At 42.8% G+C, this 20,859-nt stretch overlaps 2 protein-coding genes across 5 annotated transcripts; one reads left to right on the forward strand and one right to left on the reverse strand.

Moving 5' to 3' along the window:
- Positions 1–3,012: 3,012 nt before the first annotated feature.
- On the forward strand, positions 3,013–9,660 carry max (myc associated factor X). Of its 4 annotated transcripts, none has more exons than XM_012815745.3 (5): positions 3,013–3,164; positions 3,604–3,630; positions 6,231–6,380; positions 7,599–7,722; positions 8,161–9,660. In XM_012815745.3, exons 1-5 carry the CDS (start codon positions 3,129–3,131, stop codon positions 8,337–8,339), a joined length of 516 nt encoding a protein of 171 aa, XP_012671199.1. In that variant the 5' UTR covers positions 3,013–3,128; the 3' UTR covers positions 8,340–9,660. The 4 variants fall into 4 exon arrangements, with proteins under 4 accessions (XP_012671199.1, XP_012671201.1, XP_012671200.1 ...); XM_012815747.3 differs by having other exon boundaries at positions 6,231–6,338; XM_012815746.3 differs by lacking the exon at positions 3,604–3,630.
- A 406-nt stretch (positions 9,661–10,066) lies between these two features.
- On the reverse strand, positions 10,067–20,584 carry fntb (farnesyltransferase, CAAX box, beta). The gene is made up of 12 exons (XM_031581505.1): positions 20,356–20,584; positions 19,127–19,191; positions 17,582–17,654; positions 16,194–16,285; positions 14,667–14,813; positions 14,367–14,450; positions 13,558–13,644; positions 13,101–13,230; positions 11,713–11,845; positions 11,145–11,256; positions 10,769–10,883; positions 10,067–10,523 (listed from the first exon to the last, which is right to left on the reverse strand). The coding sequence occupies exons 1-12, from the start codon at positions 20,452–20,454 to the stop codon at positions 10,386–10,388; spliced, it is 1,275 nt and encodes a 424-aa protein (XP_031437365.1). The 5' UTR covers positions 20,455–20,584; the 3' UTR covers positions 10,067–10,385.
- Between the last annotated feature and the right edge of the window lie 275 nt (positions 20,585–20,859).

Raw genomic sequence — 20,859 nt, forward strand, 5'->3', positions numbered from 1 at the left:
ACAAGCGAATGTGGCTTTTGTTTGAATGTCACATTTTCTTTTGTGTCTTTTTTTCCTGAGAAACCCATACAAATCAAAGTAGTCCTAAATGACAACACACGCCTACATGGGTAAAGAAATACATACAGTAGCCTACCATCTCTGTGTAATGGAAAAGCCTATCGGTCTAACTCTTGGAAAAAATCATTCTAATCTCTTCCCTAAAGTAGCCTATCAATGTTAGTGTTAATATTGACAAAAGTTTTATGAAAATAAGCATTTTATGAGTTAAAATGGTTCAACACACCATCTACTGTTTAAAATCATAAACTCACCCCCTCCCTTGTATTTTATTTGTCAGATTTAATGGTAACATCAGAGGACAGATTTTCAAGATCTTAACATACAGATTGTTCTTTGTTCTCTCCTAAAGAAGATGAGTTGATATTCACAGTTTTATATCAGTGAAATATGATCTTCACATAGCTTATAGTGCAATTGTGTAAAAAATAGTAATAGTGTAAATATTGTCTTTAATCTGAGTATATGAATATGATATACATATAAGAAATAGAATAGAATAGAATATATATACATTACATAAATGGATAATAATAATTATAATAACAACAACAACAACAATAGTAGGCCTAATACCAACAACCAACACAATAACAACAACAGTCAAATTAACAACAACAGCAACAATACGAAGAATAAGAAAAACAATAATGACAATAGTGCATGTCAATAAATGTTAATAATAAATACATGTCAAGTTAATAAAACATCAAGACAATAAAGATTATCTTTAGAATCATATTTGCATCCTCATTTCATATAAGACTATCAAAACATGTTATGATGAGGGTTGTGTTGTGCTTTCAAGCAAACTGCTTCATTTCAAACAGTCCTTTGTGTTGCTATGGCTTAGGCTGGCTGTTCTCTTATGTCTGGCCCCTGACCCTGTTCTGCCACACACACACACACACACACACACACACATACACACATCCACTTGGTCTTCTGAGCTCACAAGGGTATGGATATTACACTGTTCTTGTTTGTACACATTAACTGATCCATCCCAGCAGCCCTAATAATCCAGTGTGTAAGCTCTTTATCTGGGGCAAGATTTGATGGGGGGGAAAAGTGCATGGCTTTCTATCAGAGCTTCCTCATGACCTTTATTTGCAATGGTATGTATATCATTTAAACATTCGTGGCTAAGGAAAGAAAACAAACAAAATTTGTTTTGATGGTTTTTACAGAATTTCTATTCCATTTATTCATTTATTTATTCTATATCATTTATTTTACGTCCGTCATTATACTACATTAACAACAATAACAACAACACCTACTACTACTACTACTACTACTAATAATAATAATACTTCAATTTTTTTATAGCGCTTTTCTATATACCCAAAGTCGCTTTGACAGTTTAGGACAAGCATGACAAGACAACACTAAAATATAACAAAAAGGGTCGGACAAACAGACAAACAGAACATTATATAAAAAAAGAAAAGTAGCAACTAGTCTATTAGTGGAGGGGAGGGAGCAGGGGATGGTCAGGTAAAGGCGAGGTTGAACAGGATGGTCAGGTGAAGGCGAGATTGAACAGGTGGGTTTTGAGGGAGTGTTTAAATAGTTCTATGTTGGGAGCCAGGCGGATGGGGAGAGGGAGGTCGTTCCAGAGGGAGGGTGCAGCGGCAGAAAAGGCCCTGTCGCCCCAGGTCCGGCGCTTAGTCCTGATGGTTTTGAGAGTGTTTGCGCCGGCGGACCTGAGGCAACGGGTAGGGGCGTGGAGGGGGAGGAGGTCAGAGAGGTAGGAAGGGGCCAGGTTATTGAGAGCTTTGAAGGTGATGAGTAGTATTTTAAAGTTGATCCTGTGTTTGACCGGGAGCCAGTGGAGGTTTCGGAGGACCGGGGTGATGTGTTCATAACGGCGGGTGGAGGTGAGCAGGCGAGCGGCAGAGTTTTGGACATATTGAAGTTTATTGAGGACAGTGTTTGGGGAGCCATATAGAATGCTGTTACAGTAATCCAGTCTGGAGGTTATGAGGGCATGAATCAGAGTTTGGGTGGAGTCGAAGGACAAAGAGGGCCGGAGGCGTGCAATGTTCTTGAGGTGGAAGAAGGCGGTTTTGGTGACGTGGTTGGCGTGGGGTAAGAAAGAGAGGGTGGGATTTAAGATGATACCAAGGTTACGGACCTGGGTGGAGGGGGTGATGGTGGAGCCGTCAATGTTGAGGGAGAAAGTCTGGGCTGAGTGGGTGAGGTGTTTAGGGCCGATAATGAGTATTTCAGATTTATTGCAGTTGAGTTTGAGAAAATGTTGTTGCATCCAAGATCTAATACTACTACTACAACTGGTACTGGCCTACTACTACTTCTTCTTCTACTACTACTACTACTAATAATAATAATAATAATACAAATAATAATAATAATAATAATAATAATAATAATAGGCTAACATAGGCAATACATGTGGGAACAACTGTAAAACCTGTAAAAAATAACCTGTCCTCTGTTCGAGGAAGTGTCTAAATGTCCAAAGAATCAAATAGTCAGCCTATGCAGCAAGTTATGTAAGCCCTTTTTGAACATTTCTTAGTTTCACGTCTACCTGTTACCTAATTTACAGGAAACCGAATGTCCAACTAGTTTTTAAATAGCCTTACCATATTATAATTTGCTTTAGACAAATAGAAAGTATGATAGGTATGGTCATATGATATTTAGCTCTATTTTACACATCCGCATGTCTCACTTTTTGATTTTCCGATGTATTGTTGTCTGAACTACAATTCCCAATGCAGCTTCAAAGTTTTTGCGTTTGATTGGAGCGCCCACTTAAACTGAACACTGCGATTGTAGTTTTGACGTCATTACTACGTAAAACTTCACATGGAAATGTTTTCAGTAGAAAACTACAAAGTCCATATCGAACCTCGTTGGTCGCATAGGCGTGTCGTTGAATGGTACATGTTCCTGTGTGGGCGAATCACGTGTAGGGAGTTCGTTGATCTCGCTTCTCTTCTGCAGTGAGACTTGACTGTTCACTTGGATAAGGTTGCACCTACCTACATGTTGTTTTTGACTCCTTCTTTCGTTTAGATTAAGTATTCCATCGAAGGATGAGTGACAACGATGACATCGAAGTCGATAGTGACGTGAGTATTAATTTCTTAAATTATTTATTTCTAAGTTTGTAAGCTAGGTAGGTAGGTAGTTTGCGATCACCCAGAAAATGTAGCTAGCAACCTAGGCAGCTAGCTGCTAGTGAAATTACGTTAGCTAGCTAACATTACATTGCAAGCTGATGCATTGAGTTTTCGATATTCGAGCCGGAGACGGCTAACTGGTTGATGGATAGCCAGTTAGCTAAAATAATGAGGACAGCAACGTTCTGGTTCAGGACTGGTATCGTGATAATGGAGATTTCATGGTTTACATAAACACTGACTCCACATGACAGAAATATAAGTTACACAGCAGATACAATATCATGATACGTTAGCAAATTAAAGCAGATTGTGTTATAGCCAGCAGTTTCTTTTTTAAACTATTGTTGCTAACGTGTCAATACTTTTCTGTTCTGTTCTTTTACAGGAAGAATCACCGATATTTAACAATGAGGTGCGTAATTAACGGAGCTATCCGTCCAATTTAGACGTTATAATATGACATTTCAACCGTGTTTGTAGCTACAGTTGATTTCCGGGTAGGTGACGTTGATATATATGAGTTCCCAGCTTGCTAATAAGTTTCAAGTCGGTGATGGAATCGAATAAATTGTGGTAATGTTAGCTTTGCCGGAGAAGCTTTCTGCTGTTGCCTAGGTTGAAATCTATCTCGCTGGAATAGATAGCTTGCTCTCTCTCCAGCCGTGTTGCTGCCCAGCACTACATCCACATTATGATCATGACTCCTCCTTGTTAGGTCAGTGGAGAGAGGATGTTGTGAACGTCTAAAGCTTAGGGAGATTGGGAGGGGAGGGGGGTTAGTTGGATATGTCGCTCGAACTGTCGTCTAAACGTTATCACCACTACAGCAGCCAGTCCGAATACACCGCTATGCTCACTCTTAGTGTTTGTTTACGTTGTAATGGAATCGGTCAGAATGCCAGGATGTACCCAACAGGTCCTATATTGTTAAACGTTGTCAGGAAGGTTAGGATGTTACGCTCGCTAAACCGATAGTTAACATACCAGTGCTACAGACCACACCAAAAACAGTGAATATCGTGTGGAACCGATGCTGGTTGCTAGGTCGGAGAGCTTCGAATGACTGACGTTCTGCATATGGGGAGACTAACTGCGACGACTTATATTTATCCTCGTTTCACGCATTTTTTAAAAAGGGATTTCAATGGAAATCTTAGATGAATAATACAGGCAATTTACAGTATTATCCCCGTGCAGTAGACCAGCAACCTTATAAGTTAGCGTAATAAAGTGACGTAGTGTTGTGCGGGGGAAAACAGCAGTCCATTAACAGATATGGTCCCACTGCGTAGAAATGTTTTTTTTTTTTTTTTTTGCCGAAACGGAGTTAAATTAATGAAACAGTTGGGAAAAAATGGGAATAGCACTTACATTATTCTTCTTTTAAAAACATCTTTAAAATTCTATACTAACTTTACGTCCAGACTGATTGATTTAATTTGCTTACTGCCAAGTGGAACAGGAACACCCTTGGGTGTACCATGAAATGGTCACGATGAAAGTAGTTTGTAGGTGTTCAGAGTTGACTGTTAAATTAATTATCCTGGAATATCCCCATCTCTACGCTGGGACTTGTTTGTCATGAGACACATAGGATGTGAATTCTCCCTTCTCCAGAGATTACATGAAGAAAACATCTTGAGTCAGCAACAAAGCCCTGTTATGTAACTATAATTGTATCAGTTGTCACACATCGTCAGTCAGTCACTCAAAGTCTTTGAAGGCTGGAGACTATGCTAGGATGGGTTTCCCCAAACATGCCAAACGAGCCAAACCCTTCACATGCACTGAGCCATGTGTGTATTTTTTAAGGCCTTTTTTTCTCTCGTTTCATTTAGTTTGCTTTAGTGGAGTCCACCAAAATGCCATGCGTCTTTAATACCAGTCACATGTGTGTTTATGGCTGAGCTTAGTTTGTTGTGGTATTGAGCAGAGGCTGTGTTGGGTAGTCCACATGGACAATGGCTGCCAGTGACAGCACTGCTCCACGTAGAGTGCAATGTCCATCACCTCAGCTCCTCCTTAGGCTGAAATTGTCCGAAGCAATCTCAGGGATTGTGTCTAGCGAGGTGAAAAACACCAAAGATTTCCCCACCTAAATTAAGAACGTATTACCTTAATAAATCCCATATTTGTGACAATCAGTTTATGCCTCCATTGTCGTTAAGGACATAGGCTTTGTGTTGCTGACTAACTGGAGCCAGAGCAGGTTTGGCCACAGAAGGCCAAGCCCTAGGGCTGCGCGAAGACATTGGGCTCCAGCAGATGTCATTTTCCCTTTGAACTCGAGATCCCCCGCCTCCCTTTTCCAGGTTAGGAAAAAATGCCTGGCTCAGGGATTCTACTCTTTAGCCAAAACATTCTGAATTCTCACTAGCCTCTGAATGCAGACACAACTGATGGCAACAGTGAAAGAACACAACAGCATTCAACAATGTATTCTCGTTCTCATACCCCAGATCAAATCATTTCTAATAATTTGAATTAATCCATTCAGTTATATATATATGTATATATACCAGTTGTGTCTGCATATATATATATATATATATATATATATATATATGTGTGTGTGTGTGTGTATTGTATGTATATATTCATATTCAAATTAATTCAATAAAAGTAAATTTTTAATATCTGTTATTCTAATTAAAAATACCCGTCTCATTACTGACCAAGTAATCAGATACCAGTCAAATCATACATTTTCCAATGGCCTTCAGTCACTTGGACATATTTCTCGTGTTCCTTCAAACCCCGTATTAGTTTGATGAGTTAAGGCCCCTTGTCTCGCACAAAACCAACACGGCATCATGTAGCTCTTACCCCTCCCGGCACGCGTCAATGCATACGCCATGTTGCCAGTCGCATCACGACCACCAGCAGCAGGGTTCGTGCCAGTGGTGTCCCCCCCCCCCCCCTTGAACACGGACTGGATGAGAGGGGTGGGAATTTGTGAATGATGTGGTGTCTCCTGTGCCCTTGACTGACCGTGTGACTCTCTCATTGCAGGCAGACAAACGTGCACATCACAATGCACTGGAGCGCAAGCGTAGGGACCACATCAAAGACAGCTTTCATGGCCTGCGCGACTCCGTCCCCGCCCTGCAAGGGGAAAAGGTTGGTAGACCTGACGGGAGAAAAAAAAAAGAGCTCCTAAAGGTTATGATCATTTTTTTTAATTATTATTATTATTATTATTATTATTTTTAAAGTGGGGAAATGTATGTATGAAATATGTGATTTGGATGTTGGGAAGGGGGGGTGGTGGTGGTGGTGGTGGTGATGATGATGATGATGATGATGATGATGGTAATGAGGATGGTAGTGCTGATGACAGAGTGCTTTCAGGAACGTTTGTCCACAAGTTCAGTCAAGTTTCATCAGAAATGTCAGTGCTTGTATATTGATGTAGGTTGTGCAGTGGTGTTATGTGATTGCGAATGGTTGGTAGTGTGTGTGTGTGTGTTTAGAGAGGTGGATGGGTGATTATTCGAGGCAGAATCTGGTGTCCCTGAAGTAGCATAAAGCTAGGCCTTGTGCCAGAACTCAATTACAAGGACATTTGTTGCTCCTTCCTGTTTTGAAGTTCTTAGCTTGAGGGAGTTTGAGCAAGCTGTAAGCCCAAACAGATAGCCATCAGGGTTTCACCGTAAATATATAAATAAATAAGATGATTGGATTGACTGATAAGTCAATCAAAACAAAATAGTGCCTTTCTGTGCATTCGTTTGTAAGTACCCTTCTAGTGCGTGATGCAGGATTTAAATGTTTGTACAGTTGGATATTGCCTGTTTTGGCTGTGTTTAATGCCATGATATGCCACCCATTCATTATTTTGGCAACATCCAAGTCTAAATGCCACCCAAACATGTCTGGATTGCCATGGATCCTCTAGCATACTGCCTATGGCATGTAATGGAGCCTTATAGGTTTGTTTGATAGTTCACCCAAGGGGTTAATAGGAGCACTCGAGGTCCGTCCTAAAGACAGGCCGTTTTCAATTTGCTATGTACGATTCCATCTTTGTGACCCTATACATAGTTCATCTTTCTGACCCTATACATAGTTCATCTTTCTGACCCTATACATAGACTTTATCTACTGCCTGTTCTCACAAATAAAGTAACAACTACATTGACAAATAAATGTCTGTGAGTGAATCCTCCAGTCTGTTGAAGAGAGAGAATAATAGTTCTGAGAGGTTGCCATGATATGTGGATGTGGAGCACTGTGAAGCTGTCTCAGGAGAGGGTGTGTGGGTTGGCCTACTCCATTGCTGCCTGCGCTGGTAGTGTGTGTAGGAGCGAGAACGGGGCCATGCATCGTGTGTTGTTCTTTTAGTGTTTCATTTGATGCTGACAGCCATCTATCAAATAGGCATCTCGAGCTCAAATACTAGACAAAGCCACAGAGTACATCCAGTACATGAGGCGGAAAAACCACACGCACCAGCAGGACATCGACGACCTCAAGAGGCAGAACGCCTTGTTGGAGCAGCAAGGTGAGCTTCCACACGGGTGAAGAGCAGACCAAGAAGACTAGAGTAGACTTCTCAGTCTAACAGTATTTTGGATTTTTTTAAACGTTCTCCTTTTAAAGCATTATTATTATGATTATTATTATTGTTATTATGTGACAGTCTTGTACAGACTTTGTTACTATGTTATTCATTTTGTAAGACGCTGTACATAATCCTGTTCAAACACTTTCTCCTTGAAAAATCTGGATATGTGATCAGCTTCACACGTTGTTATAGTGCGCATTCCTACTAGACAATTAGATAACATACTGAACAGTCTCACACCAAGTAGTAGTAATATATGCAGCGTTGATCTTAGGACGTTGCCTTTTTATCTCATGATTTCATGATTAATAATGTAACCCTCTCCCCTCCTCCGATCACTCCTCCCTCCCTCTCTGTCTCTCTCTGCACCTGCAGTCCGTGCGCTGGAGAAGGTGAAGGGGCTGCAGGCCAGCTACGCCTCATCGGACGGCAGCCGCTACACCAATCCCAAGGGCAGCACCGTGTCGGCGTTCGACGGTGGCTCCGGGTCCAGCTCGGAGTCCGAGCCCGAGGAGCCGCCCAGCCGAAAGAAGCTCCGCGCCGAGGCCAGCTGAAGAACCCTCCTCCAGTGTGTGAGGGGCCCTGTGCTCTCCTCATCCCCTCCACTCCACTCCCATCCATCCATAATCCCCCCACCCCCCGAGACTCTCCACTCTGCTTTCTTGCTCAGTCCATCTTTCATCTGTCACCTGCGTCACTCTGTATCCCAGACCTCGGTCCAGAAGAGGGAGCAAAAGCCTGTCGAGCAGGAGGAGGACGAGGATTTTTTAATTTCTCTGAAGAACGGAAATGAGTTTTGTGTAGCCTCCTGTTTTTTTCTCTTTTTTTTTGGTTCTGGTCACCTACTTCTCCCCCTTTCATTGGCTCTGGCAGTTCTGTTGGGGCACTCCAGCAACGGCGTCTTGGCAACAACAAACAGGACAATCCAGACTCCCAAATAAGGCAGCTTCGCTACTTACGGACTTTTTTTTTCTCCTTCAAAATCTGTCCCCGTTGTCCTCCAAGCGGAGTCCGGAGGAGCAGGGGAGGAGCGTACGTCTCCAAGCACTGCAATTTATTTTTTAAACTTTTGTTTACGTTTGTTGTCCTTAAAAAGAACCTGTTAAGAAGCAACACACGCAGCCCACGACGACGTGTCACTAAGGAGCAGTTTACCTTTTGTAGAAACAAATGCAAACAGAACGTGATGCTACATAGGAGCAACTGTTGACGTGTCACCAAACGTACCTCAGGCTTCTCTAAAAAAAAAAAGAAGTGAAATTCCTTTGTTTGAAATTGATGTCATGGAAAAGAGGAAAAAAAAATCCCAAATTTGTGTTATTATCCATGTAGCTTGATGTAGAGAATTAATTTAGGCAGCTTGCTTCAGTTAGACTTCAGGGTTTTGAAAAAAAAAAAAAAAAGAATTGGATCAGTACTTTCGAAGTCTCTGAAGATGTTGTAAAATTTGTATTGTTCACGAATATTTGGGAACACCGCTGGTATGCTAGATGTACTCCTCCCATGTTAAGATAAAAGGTAGAAGGTCAAGTCCCATTTATTTTTGAGGTAAAAAAATAGCAGAATGGTCACTGTTGTTTGTGTTGCTTTGTATGGTAAACTTTTAAATGTTGCAGGTTTAAATTTGAAAGGTTTAAGGAAAACCTCCCCCATAAAAAGCATTTCGCCTGTCAAAGAGGTGTGAGTGTGTGCGTGTATGCATCTTTTACCATTTGTGTTTTTTTTTTTTTCATTTAGGACATTTAGAGTATACTAAATAGGTCGTTTGTCTAATTCCATGGAAACTACAGGTATGTTGTACATACTGCCAACAACTGTCTTGCAAGTTGAGGCCTACCTTTACTATGAGACTAAATAAAACTATTTTATCCTTTACAAATGGTCCATGACTGAATTTCTCTGATACTGAGTCAAAGGTTTATCAAAGCCAATATATGGATATCTAATCTTTGAGAAGAGACACACACACACTGGATTTAATCCACAACCTTGGATATGTGCGATGAGTGTGTTAGCATGAAGGCTAACATCAGTTTCTAACATGTGAAATGGAACATTGCAGTGCGGAGACCTCAGGGTCACCATCTCCATTACACAAAACAGAGGTCTATGGTGCTCTAAAACATAAGACTTCCTGCCCATCCAACCTATCTGTATGTGTATTAACAGGACCTTCAGCATGACATGTAAGATATGAGATCAGGGATTTGCTGTATGAAGCTACTGCCTCAAAGGGAACCTATTGGCCATTATAACGAGACAGTAAAGTACTGCAGTGAAGTAGACAGCAATTGATGTTTTATTTGCGTATCAGTCCCTAAACTTAACAGTTGTAAAACGCATACAAAAAAAAGAATGCACATGGCCTCTTGACTCGAACCAAGCTCGACTCCGTCACGCCTTCCATCCCCGATTCTCCGCCTGTCACTCGAGCAAACCAAAAGTCTTTCCTCCAGCAGCTGCTGCTGGCTTTGGCCATGTGTCTCCGCGTGGACCTACTCCCAGCAGAGGTGCACTGCCCCGGCTATAGCATCTAAAAGGGCCCCGGCTTCAGCTGTGTCCCCAGGTCAGCATGCTCCGGTGGTTGGGCTGCTCCGGGCCTATAGCTGGTCCATGGCACCTGTCTCTCCCGTGGCTGCTTCTGCCCTGGGCCCCTCTGGCACCGGCAGCCTGTGGAAGTGTTGTATGGCTTGGCCGACTTTCTCTGGGCATATATTATACACCGGATGGGTTGGGGCCTGAGAGGAAGGGCAAACCAGCAAAGGAAAGACACTACTGGATAATGCATTACTGCACAGACGTACGTAATCAGAATTCCCACAGCTAGGTCAATTACTGCATGTTGGGTTTGCTTTTAGATAAAAAGCCCCCCCCCAGCCCCACACACAGATAAAAATGGAGGACATATTAGGCTAATGCATTAGCACCAAGTCTTATGTGCTTTTGACTGATGGCAAGAGACCCTCACTCCTAGGTCCCTCACCAGCTTGTTTTCTCCTCTGCCGAGAACCAGCTCGTGGTGGAGATCCCTGTTCCCAAAGTGCTGTGCGATCGAGAGCCCACTCAGACAGTAGCACGTGTGGTAGAAGTCTCTAGATCTACCAGGGAAACAGAAGGAAAAACGCAAATAAACAAAACGCACTCATATCAGCCGTCCTCTAATGGGCTTCAAAGTGCTTTACCTTGCAAATACAATTTCAAGCTACGCCAAGGCAGCAGCAGCAGCAACCACAGGGCTGATAGCATCACACACACAACACTGAACCATTCCATCAGACTGCACTGCTGGGGGTCCTCCTCTCCTCCTGGGTGTATCCAGGGAGGCAGGGGGAAGGGGGCGAGGCTGAGGCCGTACTCACTTGCCCGGCTTGTCCAGGAGGCCACCGGCCGGGTTCTGGCAGCAGAGAAGAATGTACTCCTGCAAGGCCTGCTGCTCAAACATCCAGTTGGTTAGACTGAGCGTCGAGTCCCCTGTGGAAACAGACACCCACTGATGGCAAAACAAGATGGATACAGAAAATGGAAACTGAGATTTTCAGGGTCATTTTTTATTTATGTTCTTTTTCTTGATTTCATTAATTATTCTGGAAGTAGTCCTTAGCCCAAAAAATATGAATGAAACACAGACACACAGATTAAGCAGCATTATGGTGCTGGGTGCTTCTGTCCGTTTCAGCTCTTTAATGCAAACACACCCGACATCCAATCTGTCTTTTTGTTTATGGCCATACAGACACATACAGAAAACACACACACAAACACACACACACACACACACACACACACACACACACACAGACAGATCACCACTACAGCTCAATCACTACAACCCCTCCAAGCACTGCTGAATGGACTTGGGGTCTTAAATTCAGGCTTCGTCAAAGACAGAAACGAGGACCCAAAACCCAGTGCGCCCCCCCTGCTCACCTTCTGTAAAGAGCGCCCGGTGGAGTAGAGGGAGGAGCCCCGCCTGCCAGAAGGAGTAGCAGCCGTCCACCAGTTTGTTGCAGCGCCCCTGGAAGCCGCCCTCGAAGCGCATCTGTTTACCGGTCACCCAGCGCTGTGTGTGTGTGTGTATGTGTGGGTGGGTGGGTGTGTGTGTGTGGGTGTGAAAAAGGCATACACTTTAAGATCTGGTCACAACACATTCTATTCCACTACCCTTTTCTACCTCAAACAGAGACATTGATGGTGGAAGGACCAACATGGTTTCCTAAGCCTCCACGCAGGCACCTAAGCATCCCTGGGATTGTTATCCCCCAGGTACCCCTCAGAGTGGACGGTGTTTTGGTGGGGGGGGGGGGGGGGGGGGGGGGGGGGGGGGGGGTGAGACTGAAGCCTTCTCATGTCCTTGGCTGCAGTGGGGGCCATTAGTTCAATAAATGTCAGCCCTGATAAAAACATGACTAGAAAGACCAGAAGGCTCCTGGTCCAAAGGGGTCAGGGTGACCTGGTTACTATAGAAACACACAGCAAGAGCCTGTGAGCGAGGGGGCTTGAACGCTAATGAACGAGTCTGAAATGTCAGCATGGGTCTTTAAAGAGCGTTCTTTGCTAAACAAAAAAAATATCCGCTATAACTGACAGTTCACTCTAACACGTGTAATGAACTGATTTGGTTAAGTAGTGGTTAGTGGTGCCCTTTTCAGACACTCCACCCTTAGGCCTATTGCTCTGAAAGTGGACACAGGTGTATGTATGTATGAATGTGTGTGTGTGTGTGTGTGTGTGTGTGTGTCTAGGTTTTCATGGGTAAACAACTAACCTCTGTTAGTTTAACAGAAAGAGAATCATATTACTAACGTGCTTGCAGAGCGCAAGGAGGAGCACAGTCATGGTTTCACATAGACTCAATGACCAAAGCTCTCCCATGCAAAATAAGACAGACGAGAAACTACACTGTCCTCCATCACCATGCATTGATAAAAAACCTACTGAATGAAACATCCAATACATAAAGATCATGGTACTAAACTCCAACCCTGATCACCATGCATTGATTAAAACCTACTGAATTAAACATCTAATACATAAAGAACATGGTCTTAAACTCCAGCCCTGATGCTCACGCCGGTGACCCATGGCACAGAGCTCATTAGAACAAGCCCAGTCACAACTGAGCAGCTTCAACCAGTGGGAATCCCATGACTAAGGGCACAATGTGAAAGATTACACAGAGAGGGGGAGCGAGAAAAGAGAGAGAGAAAGAGCAAGGCTGGAGTTCTACAGAAACTCCACATTACAGAAAGAGACAGAAGTAGTGAGAGAGAATGAAAGGGAGGTATAGATGGTGGGAAGGTTAGATGTGTACTCACTAATAAGGCCTTGAGATCCAGCATGTGCTCCTTGCCCAGGATCACCATGGCTGCCATGCCACAGAAGGTGTAACCCCCATGAGCCTCCAGGCCTGGTACCCCTCCAAGACCTCCCTCCCAGTTCTGACAACTGACACACACACACACACACACACACACACACACACACACACACACACACACACACTTAAATTCTTTATTTGAATCCACCAATCATATTCTGTACAGAACAGTTTCAAGCATTTCTCAGAGGTTGAATACAGCTTAGTGACTCATAGGTACAAGAAACATCTCCTACGCCAAACATATCTACCAGGCAGACTGGATGCAACCTGCTGCCCCTGCTACAGACACTGCTCCTCACAACAACAACAATAACAACAACCAGGAATCATGGTTCTTTTTTTAAAGCCCTGCAATGCACAGTGCTGCCGTCTGTGTAAAGGGAGTCCCGTACCTCAGGATCCAGTGCTGCGTTCCCTCAAACAGAGCGGGCGTTATGATGTTTGTGAGAGAGGCCACCGACGCCGCACAGTAGGCACTCCTGCGGGGGACACGAGCGAAGCACGGATAAATACAGCGCACAGGCAACGCGAGATGACAGCACTGCCTTAGATCTGCAGTGAGGGGGATGGAAGTCCCAGCTGTGTCATCAAAGTCGTCATCAGCATTTAATCACAGGTCTGTGTTCATCTGTTCACTATGATGCTATATCAACGAAACATAAACCGGTTCCAAAAAAAACAAACAAAAAAACAAAATGTGGTCATTAGCACGAGTCACACCCCTTGTTGTTGACGCCTACATCTTGACATTACTCAGTGTTCCTGGGAAAGGTCAACCATTTTGTGTAATTACTCATTTCTGAAGAGCACTGCCAGCAGGTTTAGGTAATCACCTGGAGCAGGTTTAGGTGACTACCAAACAGGTCCATGCTTAGAGTTGGACCAACGGTGGTAAAAAGCAGGGACAGCACGGCACTATGCCCTTCCATTACACAGAAATGAAGCCAAGAATTGTCCAAATGAGCTTACACTGTCCATGGTTTTTACGGTCATTGGATTAAATGGTTCAACAAGACCTTTTGTGTGCCGGTGGGAATCAGTTTGAGAGCCAAAAAAGGGTGACGATAGCATGCCCCCTGCCGCCCTGTTTCTATGTGCACCGGAGCCCCATAGGGAGCCTGTCTTGTTTGGATGTGTGTTTGTGAGAGAGAACGCCTGTTATCTCTGTGTGCTGGCCAGAAACCATGGCGATGGAACGCACCTGACATCTACCTCACCACCCACATGCATCACAAAGGAGCCATCTGGCTGCTTGACGGAGAACAGGAAGTCCAGAAGCTTGTCCCTGCAGGGGGGGGGGGGGGGTGAGGGAGGAGGGGACAGGAAGGGATGTGACACCAAAGCTGGTTACCATGGAAACGGGAGCAGCTGATCTTATGGAACTCTATATGGAGCAGAAATACTGTCAGAATGCAAATCTATGAAAGTATGCAATACATCCTGGTGAATTCAAAGGCATGTTCAGATCATGATGGCCTCTGATCAGGGCTGGGTTGCATACCTGTTAATGACGTTGTAGGCCTTTTCCGTGCCGATGATGCAGAGGGCGTTGACAGCCGCGTAGGTGGGGGCCAGGTGTGGATGTTGGCCGGGGCCCCCGGCGAACCCTCCTCTGGAGCTCTGGCACCGTGACAGGAAGTCACACACGCTGGACGTCAAAGCACCCGGAAGAAATACCCAAAAGAAATCTCTTACTTCAATCTCGTAGCTTTCCTGACTGTTAAAGTCTATGACTTTTTAGCCAGTGCATTTATTCAAAGCAGTCATTCTACAAAAACAGGAAACACTGCATTGTTTCATCTATACACTGATGACGTTGAATTCTGTGGTTTGATGCGCTAGTGTTTGAAAATACTCTTCTACCCAGCATGCTTTGGTGTATTACTGTCAGCTCCATCCTGTCTCTTTTACTAGATTACTTATATCACTATACTACTATATTATATTACTTTATTTTAACTTCAGATAAAATCGATGTTTTGACATGGTGATGCTGTGAGACAGCATAAAGAATCATGCGGTTACCATATGGCCTGAATACGTTGGTCCTTTATTTGTGTGATGTTCCATTTAGCAAGTCTGTCTGTAAGTGTATTGTGTAATGTCCCTTTAAAATGTTACATAAGGATAAAGATTTTAAATTGATGTCAAAAGTCAGTTAAGATAACTGAGCAAAAAGACGGTCTTACACAAGTCAGCGATTGATTCTGCAGGCAACTATAAATTGGGCAGTAGCCTCTCTCGTGACTCGTATTCCAGTTTTGGTGTGAAGGGGGAAGGGTGTGTGTGTGTGTGTGTGTGTGGGAGAAGCAAACTGCTCCTCCAAACGCCTGCTACGTGGGCTATATCATGAGCAACAAGCACATTAAAGATTCAGTAGGCAGCTATTCCCTCTAACATCAGTGAAGTGAAATGCCACAACAAGTAACATTTTAAACTCTCGACTTAAACAAGTAACAAGTAACATTTTAAACTCTCGCCAATGCTGCCCTTGTACCTCCACACAAGAACGCACACACACACACACACACACACAAACCTCCACACAAGAATGTACACAATGTTTTGGTACATTTCTGGCCATATAGTCTTCTGACATTTTCCCCTCACTTCCCACTATTTAACTATCTAGCTTATGTCCTTATGTCCCTCAAAGTTAACACATTGATTTGCTTCCATAAACCGATACACTTTCTAGGTGTGTGCCAGGAATGTTCACCTTCATGGACTGGTACGTCAACAAATGCAAATTGGACTAATTGAAATTGCATAAATATTTCCAGATAATATAATTTGACATTTTACACCCTCCTGTATGCCCAGCACCTCTACAATGAAAATATGCAATGGCAATGGAAGAAAAAGACACACACACACACACACAGTCTGTCTGCATCTCCATCCCACGATGACAGAGCCATCAGAGGGTAGAGGGCAGAAGCGGGTGGTTTGGGTTGAGGTGGGTGAGGCAGGCATGGGGAAGGGCATGGGTGGGGTTGCGCTGGGCAGTGCCAGGCGCTGGACTCACTCTGAGGCGACGGAGGCAGGCACAGGCTCCTCCAGCAGCTCCAGGCTGTGCAGGATCCAGTAGCAGAGCCAGGGCCGGCTGGCGTCCAGACACTGTGGGCCGGAGAACACGCAGAGAACACGCTGAGTCAACAGCCACGGCGGGCAGAACAGCGCGCACATGGATGGCATGACACACACCATGGACATATGCACACACACACCAAGTCAGAGGGTACACGGACATGTCCAATGATGTGTAAAATCACGCACACAGACCACATTTGAATTTCACAGCATTATTAGTCAGGAAAATTACATTCTGGTATATAGATTCATGGATTATTACATCCATGGCTGCTATGCTAGGCAATGTTATTTTAAGTCTGATATATAAGCGTTTTTCAAGTTCTGCATTTGCCTTAACCACTGAGGTTTAATCAGGTTCCCTACAGAGTTCTATTGTAATATAGTCCCTTCATCTCAAAAGCACATGTGAGCACACACTGCACCACCTGCAGTGAACACACAATGCACTTCTGAATGGCAGGAAATCTATATTAATAACCTGACAAACTGGTAGAAGCTGGTAATCTAGTACTTAGTGGTTTATATGTTCATTAAAAGGCTCTCTTAGTAAATCTCAGTTCTTTTTCTTTTTCTTTAAAAGGCCGAATACTTGTCCTGCTTGAAAACAAGCTCATTCTTTTTGACTGCGTAATACTTGACTCCAAAATGGAAAACAATTTGCCACAATCCTTAAATGGAACTTTAACTTAAATTGGTTTGATATTCAGCACTTATGTCACAAAATTAACAACGAATTCAAATGAGATCAAAATGACATTCACATCCAATGAATGAAGTCTTGAAACCTCTGAGACTTCCAGTCCATAGGCTATTAGTGTAACCCACTGGCCTAGACACAAGTATATGGAACTCACTATGACGCCAATGTTGCAATAACATGCCAATGGTCCGATTTCTTACATTTCTTGTTCATTAGTTTAGTGCATCGTTTGCCAGAGTGAGCAGTACTGGCTATATTGCAGTATATTTCATTATATTTGGGCAGTTATTACATCAGCGATCATTATTACATTTCGCCCCGCTCTTCCAGAGAGAAACATTGAACCCCATGACCTGAGATGCTGGCATATGCTAGAAATGATCCCATTCTGGAGGTGCTACTGTCACAGAGACATCAGTGCAGCAGCGCTATTGGGCCAAGCTGGTTACAACATTTCTGTAATTTAAAAAAATACATCTGTCTCTAGACGATATTTGTCAGTTTTTCTCATTCTAAACTGTTACATCTGAATTCTTGTAAATGCTAATCTTTTCCCAGATTTGTGAGGCAGGTTGCATTTCAGTCAAAAAACATAACTTTTCACACTGATAAAAACATACCTCGTATGCATCTGAAAGATGGCGTAAACCTTTTTTAAGATACTGGTAGTGTTGCTCCCTCAGTAACGCAGGTCTGAAACAGATCAAAAGATATTAATAAATAGTGTTGTAAGAAGAAAACAAACAAAACAAAAAAAAAACATTCAGTTACAAATCCAGATTTTTGACACAAAGAAGTAGGTCACAGTCATGAAATATGTACTCTTTATTTATTATTTTTTAAATAACAATTATAACTAAGGATGTGCTACTGCTGTGTGCTATATGCCTATTGTAGACACAACTTTTCTTAGGCTAAAGCTAAACATACAACATGTAATTAATTATGAGTAGAACAACATAAAAAAATCACCTCAGAGCATATAGCAGAGATGTTTAAAAAAAAAAGAAAAAAAAAGTAACAGAGGGAAAAAAAAGAGAGCCAAAGAAAACCACTGAGATTCAGAATTTACCTCCTCCATTTGATTTGACATGTGTGTTGTGTGGCGTATTTTGTTCCCTTGTGTGATTGTGTGTCTTTTTGTACACATCACACACTCTCCTGCCCAATTACATCCCACTCTTATGCCGACAGGACTTTGTCTGCAGGGGCGGCTCTAGCGCCTCTGTGTGAGAGAGCATGAGTCACCAACAGGTCCCCCGGAGAGTCGTTGCCTGCACAGGCTAACTGCTCTCAGCAGCCATAGTGACGGGGCCACAGCTCACCGCTGGCTGTCTAACAGGTATGGAGCCAGGAACCAGCTTCACCACCGATACCCTCTCATTTGTCTAGACCAATGTAAAAGTCTTGACACCCAATTAACAGACTGCTGCCTGTCTAATCTCATCCTCAAGGAATGCCAAAGCTGCTCTAAATGACACACTGCAAAGTTTTTAAGCGATGTATTGTATAGTGTAACCTCCAAAAAGAATGAACTTTTCAGATACTGCTTTTTTTTGTCCCACTGTGCACATTTCCATGGTAGCTTGGTTTTCACGTGTTCAAAACAATACATTGAGGGCAGTTAGCATTTAATGTACGGACGGATGTAGAAATGAATCACACTGAAAGTGACCTGAACAGCACAGCTCCTTACATTACACCGATGAAACTGTTGTCTTGGAAACAATAAAGCCAACCTGATTGGTTGCCTGACTGGTAATTAGTGACAGAGGGGTTGTAAGTAGGCTGTGGCGAGGTAAACGGAGAACAAAGTAATTTCTAGTTAAAACTAATTGGCCAGGAACATTCATTCCTAATTCGAATAGCATTATGATACTGTAATGTTTTTTGCACAGGCACAACAATGGTTATACAACAGGTGTTTGAAATTATTTCATATCAAGAGGCTACAGGCTGGGTCATGTAGCTATGATTGATGAAAAGACAGCAACAGTGAATAAATGATGTAAACGGTATTACTTAATTCGTTTAAAACAGTTCAGCGATTACTTTTGAGAGAGATGTGAAGTCAGTACATGTTGTTTGGGCATAGGCATCATGAGAAAAGTGTCTGCATTTGTGTACTGAGAGGATGATAAGTAAATATGGACTTTTACACTTACTGTGGCGAACTGTGCATTTGCTGGTAAGTACTGAATACATTTTGGATACTGCGTTCGACTTTCCTCTGGAAAAAAAAAAGTATCAGAAAAAGAACATGTGTCTATGTGACCATGACACAGAGTGTGTGCTCCAACAGGCAGAAATATTATAAAACACACCTTACCACCAGCACACACACATGAGATCATGATACACTTGGCACGAAATACAGGAACAGGATAAAGAGATCATTGTAGAACAGTTGCAGTATCCATTGCATGTAGACATTAAACCACTGTGATTCTCCATGCCGGAGGATGCCTGTTGCTGGCTGTCAAAATCAAACTTATTTAGCTAACGTTAGCTAGTTTAGTGGTCTGTCATGACCTTTAAATATTGGAGAATGGTCATTGGCCAACACACTAATTTGTACATTAGATTAAGGTCAGCCAAGACCTCAGTTATCAGCTTTGATTTAAAGTAACACTATGCAACAATTTTACACTTTTTGAGGTATGGTTTTATAGGACACTAGTTTTGGTACCATCCTCAAATTCGTTTTGATAGCCTATGGTCATGTGAAGGACAGATAAACACCTGTCTCTTTCCCACTAGCCATCCAGGATATGCCCTATGAAGTTCTGTGTAACGGGCTGGAATACCCTGCAAAAATGGAAGAAAAACTTTCACAGCATGACATTGCCAGCTATACTGCCAAAAGACACCAGTTAGTGTCTAGGCAAGCTTCTAGCAGTGTCAGCTGGGCTGTTGGCAGTGTTTGCAAGGGTTTTGCATGCCTTTTAGGTAGTTAGCTTGCTAATTTTGGAACAGAACTCCTTATTGCTGCTTTAAAACTACAATACAGACTCTACAACTACATTACATTGGGTAATTGCTCGAGTAAGAATTATCTAGTTTGAGCAATTATATAACCTTACTAGCTGATGCTGAAGTTGACCAACTAGCTAAAGTCAACTGATGGTTGATATTTAACGTTAGAATTAACGTTATTTAAAGAGTTCATGTTAAACGCACCAGACTTTCCCATTCCCAGCTATACAGTGCAATTAAATATAGTAAATATGACTAATTCGTTAGACACGAATGTTATTTCAGCTAACTTGTGGGCTAAACATAACGCTCAGAAATTTCTGGGCGAGCTAGCTGACAAGTTAATTCACATGCAGCATAAAAGCTGAGCTAATGTTAGCAAGCTAACAAGCTAGGCTAGCAAATGCATCTGACTCACCTGTTCGTCTGAAGTCACGGTTTGTAATCCGTCGTCTTTGAACAGCTCCAGTGGATGACACTCCTCAAAGCATCGTAAAGATGAAGCTACCGTGTCCATTATAACCACATGAATCGCGAAATTAACAATTTTGGAGTAAGTTAAGCCAATTATGTTCTTATTTCAACCACAAGTCAAGACTTAGCTCAATTTCTCATGAGTGGGAGGAGACTACAGCGCTAGTACAGGAAGCGAAGAGACTCAAAATACTGTCATGCAGTGACTGTAAAAAGCATTTCACAGTCGTTGTCTCCCCCATAGACATATGTCTATGGTCCCCCCCACCAACACAAACACACCATAAACTAACACTCACTAAGATACATTACTAGCCTATTTGTTTCATTTTGCATAGCCTGCATCTTATAGCCTCTTAAAAGCCACCTTGTTGCAAATGAGCAATTTCAGGTTTAATGCTCGGTTTATCTCAAACGTTTATTACTAACGTTTATCTCTAAAATACTA

The sequence above is a fragment of the Clupea harengus genome, chromosome 15, assembly GCF_900700415.2.
Source record: "Clupea harengus chromosome 15, Ch_v2.0.2, whole genome shotgun sequence".
NCBI lineage: Eukaryota > Metazoa > Chordata > Actinopteri > Clupeiformes > Clupeidae > Clupea > Clupea harengus.

Coding starts and splice junctions, on each gene's coding strand:
- max (XM_012815745.3), top strand. CDS start 3,129: ATGAGTGACAACGATGACATCGAAGTCGATAGTGAC. Junction 6,381..7,598: donor AAAAAAAAGAGCTCCTAAAG/GTTATGATCATT, acceptor TCTATCAAATAG/GCATCTCGAGCTCAAATACT. Junction 7,723..8,160: donor CGCCTTGTTGGAGCAGCAAG/GTGAGCTTCCAC, acceptor CTGCACCTGCAG/TCCGTGCGCTGGAGAAGGTG.
- fntb (XM_031581505.1), bottom strand. CDS start 20,454: ATGGACACGGTAGCTTCATCTTTACGATGCTTTGAGGAGTGTCATCCA. Junction 14,814..16,193: donor CCTGCCTCCGTCGCCTCAGA/GTGAGTCCAGCG, acceptor TTTGACGTCCAG/CGTGTGTGACTTCCTGTCAC. Junction 11,257..11,712: donor CCGGGCGCTCTTTACAGAAG/GTGAGCAGGGGG, acceptor CTGTTTCCACAG/GGGACTCGACGCTCAGTCTA.